Source organism: Cervus elaphus, chromosome 5 (assembly GCF_910594005.1).
Source record: "Cervus elaphus chromosome 5, mCerEla1.1, whole genome shotgun sequence".
Classification (NCBI taxonomy): domain Eukaryota; kingdom Metazoa; phylum Chordata; class Mammalia; order Artiodactyla; family Cervidae; genus Cervus; species Cervus elaphus.
In genome coordinates, this window is record NC_057819.1 from 101,805,150 (window position 1) to 101,817,916 (window position 12,767).

Below are 12,767 nucleotides of genomic sequence, written 5' to 3' on the forward strand. Positions count from 1 at the left end.
CTGAAGATTGACTACCCTTGAAATGTTCATTTAGGTGAACCAGTAAATCTTCCTTCTTGCCTAGACATTGAAGCTGACTCTGTCACAGATGAATGAGTTCCTACACCCAGGGTATAGCTGTGGAATTGGGACTAGGATGGCCTGGCCCACATTTCCTTCCTGTCTTCCCCACCTTCCCATTCTCTGAAGGAGGAAATTCTTGGCTTTGAGAAATTCTCTCAATCTGCTGCCTTGAATCAGCTGGCCTGGTAGGACTGGTGGAAACACAGAGGGTGGGCTTGGCCCACCCACTACATCCTCCAGTATCTCTATATACAAATTCCAGCTTTGTCTTTACTTGGGTTCATTGGTTCCACATAGTGGTGTGCTGGTAACTTTAACAAGCAAAGAGATAAAAAGCCCTGCACTAAAGTGTTTGCCAGTTTCTATGGTGTAAATATTTCCACCTCGGCCGGTTTTGGAATCCCCCATGATGTCCCTAAATGTGGAGATAGAAAGAGATGTAAGTAGCAAACCACTGGAGAGTATGTCCATTATGCAGATTTATTAGTTGTAAATCACAGATCGTAATAAAATGCAATAGTTATGTTGTTGTTCAGGTGCTAAGTCGTGTCCGACTCTTTGCAACCTCATGGACTGCACCATACCAGGCTTCCCTGTCCTTCACTATCTCCTGGAGTTTGCTCATATTCATGCCCATTGAGTAAGTGATGGGCATTTCATCCTCTGCCATCCTTTCCTCCTTCAATCTTTTGCAGTATTATGTATTGATTTTTAATTTTTTTTTTGGCTACACTGAGCTTCATGCAGGATCTTAGTTCCCCTACCAGGGATCAAACTCACGCCTCCTACATTGGAAGCACAGAGTCATAACCACTGGACTGCCAGGGAAGTCTCCATGTTGATTTTTTATTACCTTTTTTTTTTTTTAATATACAGATACTCCTGGGCTTTTGATGGTTCGATTCACAATTTTTCAACTTTAGAAAAGCAATATGCATTTAGTAGAAACTGTGCTTTGAATTTTGCATTTGGATCTTTTCCCTGGCCTAGAGATATGCAGTCTGATCCTCTGTTGATGCTGGGCAGGGCAGCCAGCCACAGCTCCCGTCAGCAATGCAGTCATGAGGGGAAACAACTGATATACTTACAGCCTTTCTGCACCCAGACAGTCATTCTGTTTTTCACTTTCAGTAGCGTATTCAATACATTACATGAGATAGCCAACACTTTACTCTCAAATGGGCTCGGTGTTAGATGATTTTGCCTAGCTGTAGACTAATGTAAGTGTTCTGAGCACATTCAAGGTAGGCTGAACTAAATGATAATGGTTTGGTAGGTTTGATGTAACAACTGCATTTCTAAATAAACGGTATTTCCAATTTATGATGAAAGTTGAGGAAGAGCTGTAATTTATCTCATTGTAAAATTATAAAATTTAAGTTTAATAATAAGTAAATTATAAAATTTAAATTTTAAGAACTGGCTCACAAAATTCCTAAAAGTTTCATAACTGGCTCTTGTGAGCTGGTGCAAGCTGTTTCCAGGATACCACTGATGCCACTTAGATCTCAGCAGGAAACGACTGCGTCTTCCTGGGTTCAAGAGCTATTGGTGTGAGCCCAGGTTTAAATGAAAAGAGGGACCTGGATGAGCCCCTAAAAGCTTGATCTGGCAGGAGGCCTGTGCCATAGTTGAAGTGTGCAATGAAACTGAATGGGTCATTAGCGATCGGAATGGGATTTATGACCTGGAGAGGTACACACAGCGCAGTGAAGCAGTGCTTTGTGTGGTCAGCTGACCCCACCGCATAGAAGGGCCGTGGAGCAGGGCGGGGCGTGTGCCAGCTGGGCTCTGGCTGGAAGCAGATGCCACACCCAGATCAGCATATCATGTGGGGTGTTGAGGAAGAGACTCTGCCCGGAGATGTAGGCAGGTTCAGGGAGGCCACGGGGATGAGGCAGTGCTCCAGGTGCAAACAGGGGGAGGGGACTGGTCACTGAAGATGGCGACAGAGCAGGCTAGGGAGTGGGCTACCAGGTAGAGTGGGGCCTTTGCCTACAGGGAGGATGCAGGGAATAAATGCCCTCTTCATGTTCTTCTCTCTGCTTTTCTGTCTCAGCTCCCTGTTGGCTGGACCCACCCAAAGTCCAGAGGGCAAGGAAAAGCATTGTTTCTTTGACCTCTTTTGGGACAGGAGAAAAGTGGGAGGGGTCTGAAGGGTCAGATGGCAAAGGTCTTGACCTGAGTATCTCACTGTGGACCTGGGTGTTCCCTTTGTCTGGGGCCTAGGAGAAGGACCAACAGACTTACCTTTGGAACCTCCACAGGCCACCTTCATCTCAGAGACACCCATCCCTGGATGGGATGATCCTGTTTCCCAAGGACACCTCCGACTCTGAATGTCTAGTGTCGAGACTAGATCTCTGGGTCATTTGTATAATGAAAAGCCTGTCTTTCCACCGCCAGGAGGTGGCAGCAAAGCTCTGTTTTGAAGAGGCCAGTAGGTCAGGGTAGGCTCTGTTGTCCAAGGCCCCCCAGAACTTGAAGCCCAGGTTTGGTGGCTAGGTTTTAAACTAACAACAGCAGCAGCAGCAGCAGCCAACAAAATCGTTATTATTATCATTCTTGTTAGTAAAACATCTCCAATTTGGGTAGTTGCTAGGAAAATCTCTTACATGCATCAGGTGTGAATCTTTCAACAGTTCTGTCCTGATGTAGGAAATTCCAGGACTTCCTGCTCCACATTGAGGCTCAGAGACACTCCCTGACTTTCCCAAGGCCTTCTGGAAAGTGTGACGTGCTAGAGATCTGGGGAACCAGGGTGGGGCGAATGCAGAGATGCCAGGCAGCTCCAGGTGAACTGGGGAGTGTTGGAGCAGATGGAATTCATATCTGCTTTTTTTTGGAATGTCAGAAAGAAGTGATTCCACAGGAAATTTTTTTGATGCCCCTCAAGAGCATGGTATGTTAGCTCCTTAAACCAGAGGAATCCCCATGGAGACACAGCCAAACCCCAGCCCCCTCTGAACCTGTCTTACATTCCACCTGCCCTCTGAGGTCATGTGTCACCCCTGCCCACTGTGATGACACATTACCAGAGTATAAACTATGTGTCTGGCTCCAGACCAAGGGCATTTCTTGCACATTCTTAGTTACTTCTCGGAATAACCCTCTAAAGCACATCGTTACATCCCATTTTACACGTGGCAGCAAAGGCTCAAAGTCATGAAGTAACTTGTTCCAAATCGCACAGCTGTGAGTGGTAGGGTGGGACTGGGACCCAGAAGGTCAGCCCCAGGGCTTTCAACACACACAGGGAAAGGCCGCCGTGTGAGACTCTGCTGTATGGTGAGTCTGAAGGGCTTCCAGCTCAGCTCCTTATCAACATCAGAAAAGCCACAGCCCATCTGCTAGAAAATGGGGGTGTTAGTACCTGCCTGACCTCCCGACAGGATTGTTGGGAGACCCTTGTGGAAAAGACGAAAATGGGGCACATGGATCCTCAGCATCTTACAGAATAGTTCTGCAGAGTTGAAATTGTATTATCATTCTAATTGGGAGGGTGGTGCAGTGGGGTGGCAGGAGTGTAGGACTACGATCTGGTGTCTGGGGACTTTGAGAATGGCCTCAGTTTCCTTGTGTATGGTATTGAGAAGATTGAAGTAGATAATTTTTTATGGACCTTTTCAGTCCTTAAGTTTAGGCATTATGGTGCCAAGGATGGTGATGATACTGATGATGATGGTGAGGGTGGTGAGGATGATGATGGTGATGGTGAGGATGGTGATGGTGAGGATGGTGAGGATGATGGTGATGGTGAAGATGGTGAAGATGATGGTGATGATGATGGTGAGGACAGTGATGGTGGTGATGGTGATAATGATATTGAGGATGGTGATGATGATGGTGGGGATGGTGATGTCAGACATCTGAGGTCACCTGACCTCAGAATCATTTCCTGCCACCACCAATGCTGCCAATCCCTGTGTCAAAGGCATGAGGGGTGAGCTGGTGATGAGATGCAAAGAGGGATCTAGAGGCCAGAGAGAAGGGACTGTCTAAGATGTTAGAGGAGAGTGCGTTGTAGTGCCTGGTACATAGTAAGCCAGAAACCCTGCACCCCTTGCCATCACCCCAACCCTCCATCTGTCCCAGAGAAGCTATGATTTTTATTGTTATCTCTGCCTTACAGAATAAGGAAAATGAGGCCCAAGGAGTTAGTCTTAAGTTGCTTAAGGCCACACAGTTGGTATGTGATAATATTGGGATTCCATCCAGGTTTGATGGAATCCAAAGTCCATGCCCCTGGCCACACAGCTCAGTCTGACCATTGAGCAACTCAGGTTCAGAGAAAGTACATGGCCAACCCAGGCCACGCAGCTGTTGCTACTAAGTGCTCAATCTGAGGCTCAGGTTTAGTCTTGGCTCCTGATCCTGTCCTTGTTCATGCTGCTCCATTTCTATCCTTTCAGGGCAAGAAATCCAACTTAATCAGAGTCAGGGGGCTTTGGGAGCGACCATAAGACTAGCCACACTCTTCATCCTTGGTCAGAGCACCGTAAGAGGATCCGTGCATGTGGAGGAAAATGGGAAGGAGGAACAAGCAGGGCTGGCAGACCAGCTTATGGGCAGTCCTTCCCAAAGGAACTGTCCTCCTAGGAATGAATCCTGTGTTCAGGAGCGCCTACTACCTCTGAAGATGTTCTGGGAGCTTGGGTGGTGTGAGAGGAGTGGAGACACCGCTCCAGGAGAGATGGGATGGAAAAGCAGAGGTGCTTGGGGAAAAGAGCCCTGAGGTCGTCGGCCGGGGGGTGGGGGGGGCGGGTCTAGCCTGGGGGGTCTGGGATCTCGGAGGTCTGGGCTCCTCCAACCTGGATAACTACAGAGTGCTTAATCCATCTGGGTCCAGTTTCCCTGTCTGTAAATTCAGGGGAACTGAGCTGGAAAAAGTAATGAATTCTTAGTAGAAAATGGCCCACAGGTATCTGAAAGTTATTTTTAACTGCTGGGGAGCTGGTGGTCTATCTTGCAGTGAGTTGATTTTCCTCCTTTCCTACTCAGGGCCAGGAGGGTCCACTTTCACATCTCTTTCTTTATGGTTTATACAATAGACCTGGCAAGAATCTGAGAACCACCCCACGGAGGAAGAACAGACAGCGATAATAAACATAGCAGAGCCGGAGATCTGAGTTGCCAGGAGAATTTATTTCTCAGGACACCTTCCCTCTGCTCTCCCAAGATGTCCCATGGCAACAGGTATCGGGAGGGGCTCATTCTTCCATCTTCTGGGGGAGAAAAAGAATCGTACACAGGAAATGAGTCAGGAAATGAGTCAAAGCAAAGGTGAGGCCGGGCCTCGTGTTCAAGTGGGGCAACTGGAGAGGCTGGAGTCTCAGAAAAACATTAAGATGTGGCTTTGTCTCCCTTTGTATATTGTAAAAGCAAACCAGTCGAGCCCCTGGAGTTGGGGCGAATCCCCCCAAAAGCAGGGACTTCTTGGACACCGCCTTTTGCAACAGGGAGGGAGGAGCAGGGATAGTAGGGCGCCTGGCTCCTGGCCCCTCACTACTCCTGTGAGCCTGGAGCCCCCGGGGACCTGGCTAAAGCAGTCCCTCAGTGAAGGCATGGCCGGCAGCCGGGAGGGACACTGACAAGCGCGCTCTGAGCCCTGCGGCTGCCGCCTGGTCCTGAGTCTCAGGGTGTCTGGAGCGGGGAGTCTGCTCTCACCTGGGCTCCCACATCTCGGCTCTTGGCCCGCAGCTTGTTGACCTGGGATTCGGCGATGTCGGCGCGTTCCTCAGCCTCCTCCAGCTCGTGCTGGACCCTCCGGCATCTGGACAACTGAGTGTTGGCCTGCTGCTCCTGAAGGGAAGGCCGAGGGGGCAGGAGGCTGAGGAAGTCCCTCCCTCTGGCTCTGAGGCCCTGGGTCCCTGACGGCCTCTGTGGGAACTGGGGAACCAGGAGAGCTTGGGCCCCAATTCCCTGAGGTCAGAGGAGGGAGAGCTAAGCTCTCCAGCAGTGAGGACAATGCCCCCGGCTCCTGACCATGTGCACCGCCCAGTCAACTGGGAGGTCCGCTGCCCCCAGGACAGGGTTTCCTGGGCTTCCCCGGTGGATCAGATGATAAAGAATCTGCCTGTAATGCAGGAGACCTAGGCTCAATCCCTGGGTGGGGAAGATACCCTGGAGAAGGGAATGGCAACTCACTCCAGTATTGTTGCCTGGAGAATCCCATAGACAGAGGAGCCTAGCGGGCTACAGTCTGTGGGATTGCAGAGTCAGACATGACTGAGTGACTAACACATCACTTTGCCCCTAGGATGCTTGCCTGTTCCCCTGTGCCCCTCCTCTATGCCATCTCCATCCCTCAGAGCTCTTAGAGGAAACTAAGTCTCCCAAGGCACATGGAGGTGTCAGAGACCCATGGTCCATGCCCCCTGCCCCTTGCCTGCTCCCAATGCCGTCTGCCCATGGCCAGGCTGGGTCTGGTTGAGGACCATCCAAGGGTTTCTAATGAAGGTGGCCTGCTGGGCCCTGGCTAGTCCTGCTGCAGCTGTGCTAATCCTCCCCCATTTAACCAGTCCAGACCTGCTTCCCAGAGGTCAGGACAGAAGCCACAGCCTCTTGAACAGGGCGGACAAAGGGCAGGGAGAGAAGCCTCATATTCAATCATTTATCTGGAGCAGGCTCCCCCAGATTTTGTCTCTCAGGATGCAAGTCCTATGAGATGCTCTGTTTACAAAAAAGAGATGCCACGTTCCATCAAGGGTGAGAAATGCTGCAACTCAGAACATCTCTTCCACTATGAGGTCCATCCCACGTTACCTGCAAAATCTGAGAAACCCTTGAAATAAAGCAACCCTCCAACTTTATGGAACCCAGAATTTCCTAAAGGATTTCTCATCTATCAAAGAAAAAGACTCCACCCCTTTCCTCCCTGCCACCCCAGCTTCCTGCTATTAAAGTCCTTCAGACCTAGGGTCCCCAGAAGGTATTTGGAAAGTTCTCATTCAGCCCAAACCATTTCCTCTCTGTTGGTTCCACTGTTTGTTCAAGAGTAGATCCAAAAGCATGAACTGGGGAGTTAGGGAGGCCGAGGAAGGATGGAGGTGGTGGGGGCCAGGGCCAGGGGTAAGATGGGATGACATGAATTAAGACCAGGTATTTGAGGTCAGCTCACAGGGACAGGGAGTTCTGAGTGAGTCAGGGTGGGTGGGATAAAGTCAGGTGGGTTGAGGCAGAGTGGAGGGATGGAGGGGTATGGGCCAGGACTGGTGGTTCCTGGGGGAGGGGGAGGAGAATAGGGAGAAGGGGAGGAGAATGCGGGAGGGAGAGGAGAATAGGGGAGGGAGAGGGCAGGCTTCCTGAGCTCGCGTTTATAGCCTGCAAATGAAAACGCAGGCCTCAGCTGCCATGGACCCTATGGACCAGGATGGACCCCATACTCACAGCCTCCTCCGCCTGCCTCTTGTAAGCCTTCACTTTGGCCTGCAGCTTGTCCACCAAGTCCTGGAGCCTGAGGATGTTCTTGCGGTCCTCCTCTGCCTGCAAACACAGGGTCCATGCCAGACCCATTCTCTGCTGCATCTGCAGGTGGGATCCAGGGGGCGCCCGCTGGGGTTTCAGGAGAGTCACTGCCTACCTGGTAAGTCATCTCCTTGACCTTTCGCTCGTATCTGTGGGCACCCTTCAGAGCCTCGGCCCCCCTCTTCTGCTCAGCATCCAGCTCGCTTTCTAACTCCCTTACCTGCACCCAGAAGAGAGCACAGGGGTCAGGCCACATTTCCCAGGCCTTTCCCACCACTCGTGTGCTGGTTGTTTTTAGGGTGAACTCAAGATCCTCTAAGTTTATTTTTGCAAAGCTGTCTTCTCAGGCTCAGAACACATTTTATTCTCAAGGCCGCCACTAGTCCATGCTGTGGCTTTGTACAAATGGCAAGATGCCTTCTTTGGGCAGAAGCAGCCCCAGGTGCAGGTGGCTTGGCTAGCGGACGGAGCTTTGCAAAAGATGCCCCCTTCCTCGGGGGCTAAGCAGCTGGGTGAGGGCTATCATGTGGGCCTGGATTCCTGATTGAGGAAGGCAGTGGGCCAGGGAGAATCGAAGGTGTGTTTAAGCCCCAGGTCCAGCTGATGAATCCAGAGCAGGTCAGTTGTCGTCACTGAGTAGAAACTCAAATGAGTTTCTACTTATTTATTTATTTAAAAAAATTTTTTGGCTGTACTGCATGACCTGTGGGATCTTTGTTCCCCAATCAAAGATTGAATGCATGGCCCTTGCATTGGAAGTGTGGAGTCCTAACCATTGGACTGCTAGGGAAATTCTTGAATTTCTGTGTATTCAGAATAGAGATAATTCCTGTCAACCTATCTCGAATGTGGGGATCAAATGAGACAAAGTCTATGAAAGTATCTTTTGATGATATAGCACTACACAGGTATGATCGATTTCATAGCTGTGTCTGCCTTTCCTGAAGCTGTGAGGGAGTAGTGTAGCCACTGAGAATGCAGGTCACCGCTTGTGGCCTGATTCCTCAACCCAGAGGGGTTCCCGTGGTGGCGGTGGCAGCCAATCCCTGGGAATCCCAGTGGCCATAGAGAGGGCAGCTCTGGGCCTGCAGGCTCCCTGAGTCAACCTCGAAATCCACCTGTGAAACCGGCAACTCTGAACACTGGAAAAGAAAAGACCCCGGGAAGCTGTCTCCCATCAGGTTCTATAAAACATTTGCTTCTATAGGAATTCCCTCTGGGCTGCTATAAGGTTCATGGAGCTGAGTAACTGGGCAGCACTGGATTGGAGGACAGGCCAGGTGCCTTACCATGCCCTGGGGAGGCTTGTAGAGGGTTTCCTGCCAGCCCAGAATCAAAGAACCAGGGGAGGGTGGCATGGGATCTAATTCCTCCCACCAGGGAGGGGGTCCATGGGAAGGCCAAGCCCAAGTTTGTTTTAATAGAAGAGGAGTGGGAATAATTAAAAATAAGCATTTCAAGAATTCTGGCGGGGGAGCGGGGAGCTCTAAGTTCCCTGGTGTTTACTTTTGTTACTCGTGTGTCTGTGGCCTTGTAGTTTTTAGCTAAAAAAATGGCTTCACATTTATAGTGTACAAGTGTAGTGACCACATCTTTGGGAGGCTGGCATCAAGAATGCGTTTGGGTCTTTCCTGTGGGAGAAGTGGTTTCCTTCTCTTCGCCGCCTCTTCATCCTGTCAGCCTCTTTCATGTCCCTTCTCTCGAGGACAACAGAGACAGTTTCACATCCTTCTCCAAGCCCTCCTCCAAACTGCCAACAGGTAATGCAGCCCGGTTTAAAAAGCAAATAAAATGAACCATCTCAGTTCGAAAGGGAAAAGCAAAGGGTACAGGAAACAAAGGGAATCATCAGGAAAGAAACTGAAAACTACAAAATATGCTCCCAGATCAAGAAAAGCAGGATTGTTCTGTGTGTGAATTGCAAGTTGCTGGAGAGTTAGCTTGGGGGAAGTGCCAATCACCCTGCATTTTGGATGGAGAGAGAAAGACACCAGAATCGCAAGTTGTATTTTGACAGTCGGAAATTGACCTTAGGAAATCCAGGAAGGGAATGAGACCTGGGAATGGAAGACAAAGCAGCAGATTTTACGTAAGATGGGCCGTTGTTTATGAAAGTGCTTATTGTTGTTTAGTCACCAAATCATGTCCAACTCTTTGCGACCCCATGGACTGTAGTCTGCCAGGCTCCTCTGTCCATGGGGTTCTCCAGGCAAGAATACTGGAGTGGGTTGCCATTTCCTTCTCCAGGGGATCTTCCCAACCCAGGGATTGAATCTGAGTCTCCTGCACTGGCAGGTGGATTCTTTACCACTGAGCAGCCAGAGAAGCCCCTTATCAAAGTGCAGCCTGATGAATTACACCCAAGTGTATAACCTTATGGCTGCAAAGTATGTTTCCCCCACCCCCAGTTATATAGATCTGAATCTAAATAAAGATAGAATGAGAACATGTGATATGTCGTTACACTGTAAGTATTGAGGGATACCCTTTCTGAAGTGGGTCTGTATATGTCTTGGGGTGTAGGGACCAGAGGGGGAGGAGTTGGGGGGACATCTGGCTCACAGGGAGTTTCACATGTGGTCCTCAAACTGCACCTGCAGTTGACTCAGTGCCCACTTCCCCGCCACCTAAGTTTCGGGACTATGGTTCTGCCAGAGGCAGCCGAACCTCTGTCACTCTGGGAAGGAGAGTCCCCTCTGGCCACCCTACCCGGTTCTCCAGCTTCTGGATCTGCTTCTTCCCGCCCTTCAGGGCCAGCTGCTCAGCCTCGTCCAGGCGGTGCTGCAGGTCCTTCACCGTCTGCTCCAGGTTCTTCTTCATCCGCTCCAGGTGGGCGCTGGTGTCCTGCTCCTTCTTCAGCTCCTCGGCCATCATGGCCGCCTGGTTGAGTTCACAGGAAGCGTCTGTGGGACCCCGCCCTCCTCCCCGGGCACACAGAGGATTCTGCGAGGCTGGTTCTGGGCGAGCTGCTCTCCTCCCTCCCTCAGCTCCCCTCCCACTTTGCCTCTGCTGAGCCTCCCATCTCCTCCATCTCTCCAGGAAACCACTGACTGACTGCAGGGCTGAGGAGAGGAGACCTACTCGCCAGGCCCTGGCTTAGAAGCCCCTTTCTTATCTCCAGACAGCATCTCTGAGAGGAAAGAATGGCGCTCACATCTGTGATGGCTTTCTTGGCCTTCTCCTCTGCATTTTTGGACTCCTGGATAGAGTTCTCCACCTCTGCCTGGCATTGGGCTATGTCAGCTTCCAGTTTTTTCTTGGTATTTATCAGGCTCGTGTTCTACAAGAAAAATTAGATACCAGAAGTTCAGGCTACATATGGACACTTACAGTGATTGGAAGGGAGAGAGCTGGGTGGGGAAGGAAGTCTAATGTTGAGGATATTCCGGTTCTTATTTTTCATGAGGGTGAAAAATATTTAAAAAGACTCTTGATCAGACGGAAAGGCCCAAATCAGATTCAAGAAGTGTTGGTAAAAGAACTGAATAAACAATGAAGGTAGGTTTTCAAATATTTGAGGAAGGATAGATTATTTAATTAATGGTGTTGGAACAAGGAAATGGTTGATTTCACTATATGAAATGAAAAATAATTCCGATGATCCAAACATTATACATAGGGTTGTAAATGTGATGACAAATGAGAAAGCATTTGCAGTGTGCATTGCTAAAAAAAATTTCCTTCCTTAATATGTAAATAAGATAAACCATTAAGAAAAAAGGGCAAAAGTACAAATAGCTAAGACACATCAGACGAAATACAAATAACCCACAAATATGACAAAATGTTCTACCTCATTAGTAATCAAAGAAATATGAAATTTTAAAGTGAGGCATTTTCAACCATAAACATTAGTGAAGATTAAAACAAATAATAACTAAGCACTCTCACATATTTTCCCAATGGGAATAAAAATTGGGACAACTTTGTTAAAGAGCAGTTTATAGCATATAAATGCTTTTACTGTTTTGACCATGAAATTGGGCTTTCAGGAGTTTATTTACTTCTAGGAATATTAAGGAAATAGTAATCATGGATGTATATGAAGAAGTTTGTCATAGCAATCTTCTAATCATAAAAATTTTTATTGAGAGCAATCTAAAAATACCAAACCATAGAAGACTGATTATATAAAAGTGTCATAATACACAACTAAAATAGACTACTTTTCTGCCATTAAAAAAAACGTATCATAGAAAATTATTTTAAAATATAGAAATGTGCTTATGACATTGTTAAATGAAAAAAAGTTGCAAAAGGATTGATGACATTTACCAAAAAAAAATCATATTTATGTATAGAAACAAGAGTCTAGAATAAAAGATCCCCAAGTGCTAACAATATGGTTGGTATTTTTCTGTTTTTTGGCTTGTATTCTCTAGTTTTCAAAGCAAGGAATTTTTTTTTGGAATTCCCTGATGGTCCAATGATTAGGGCTTCGAGCTTCCACTGTAGGGGGCAAGGGTTTGATCCCTGCTTGGGGCTTCCCTGATGGCTCAACTGGTAAAGAATCTGCCTGCCATGTGTGAGACCTGGTTCCTTCCCTGGGTTGGGAAGATCCACTGGAGACGGGAACGGCTACCCACTCTGGTATTCGGGCCTGGAGAATTCCATGGACTGCATAGTCCATTGGGTGGCAAAGAGTCAGACACAACCGAGCGACTTTCACTTTCACTTTCACTTTCTTGGGGAACTAAGAACCCACATGCCGTGTGGTATGGACAAAAATAAATAAATAAAACAAGAATTTTGTAACTTTCTTAAAAATAATTATTTCAAAAGACGATCCTAGTTATCTAAGTGTGTGTAAGTGTTAGTTGCTCAGTCATGTCCGACTGTTTGTAATCCCGTGAACTGTAGCCCACCAGGCTCCTGTGTCTGTTGAATTCTCCAAGCAAGAATACTGGAGTGGGTTGCCATTCCCTCCTCCGGGGGATCTTCCTGACCGAAGGATCGAACCCAGGTCTCCTGCATTGCAGGCAGATATTTTACTGTCTGAGCCACACGGAAGCCCTAATTATCTAAGCTTGCAGCTTAATTGTTACTGCATCTGTGCAGCCTTCTCCAGCCCCTTTATGCAATAATTTGTCCTTCTTTATCTTTGGATAAAAGAAAGCTCAGCCATCTTCCATCTAGAGGCAATGTTATCCCAAGAACTAAGCCTTATGAAAGTTGGTCTTGACCACTAGCCTGGGAGGAGCGGTGGGAACTCCATTCCACAGAGCCTGGATCCCTCC

General features: G+C 48.4%; 1 protein-coding gene across 2 annotated transcripts in view; it reads right to left on the reverse strand.

Moving 5' to 3' along the window:
- Window positions 1–5,682: 5,682 nt before the first annotated feature.
- Window positions 5,683–12,767, reverse strand: part of MYH13 (myosin heavy chain 13) — a 45,243-nt gene continuing 38,158 nt past the window's right edge. For both annotated transcript variants that reach the window (XM_043903856.1, XM_043903857.1), the window contains 5 exons: window positions 10,685–10,810; window positions 10,240–10,410; window positions 7,646–7,750; window positions 7,453–7,548; window positions 5,683–5,865 (listed from right to left, as the gene is read on the reverse strand). In XM_043903856.1, the coding sequence (XP_043759791.1) occupies window positions 5,698–5,865; window positions 7,453–7,548; window positions 7,646–7,750; window positions 10,240–10,410; window positions 10,685–10,810 (666 nt within the window). In that variant the 3' untranslated portion in view covers window positions 5,683–5,697. The remainder of the gene's footprint in view (window positions 5,866–7,452; window positions 7,549–7,645; window positions 7,751–10,239; window positions 10,411–10,684; window positions 10,811–12,767) is intronic.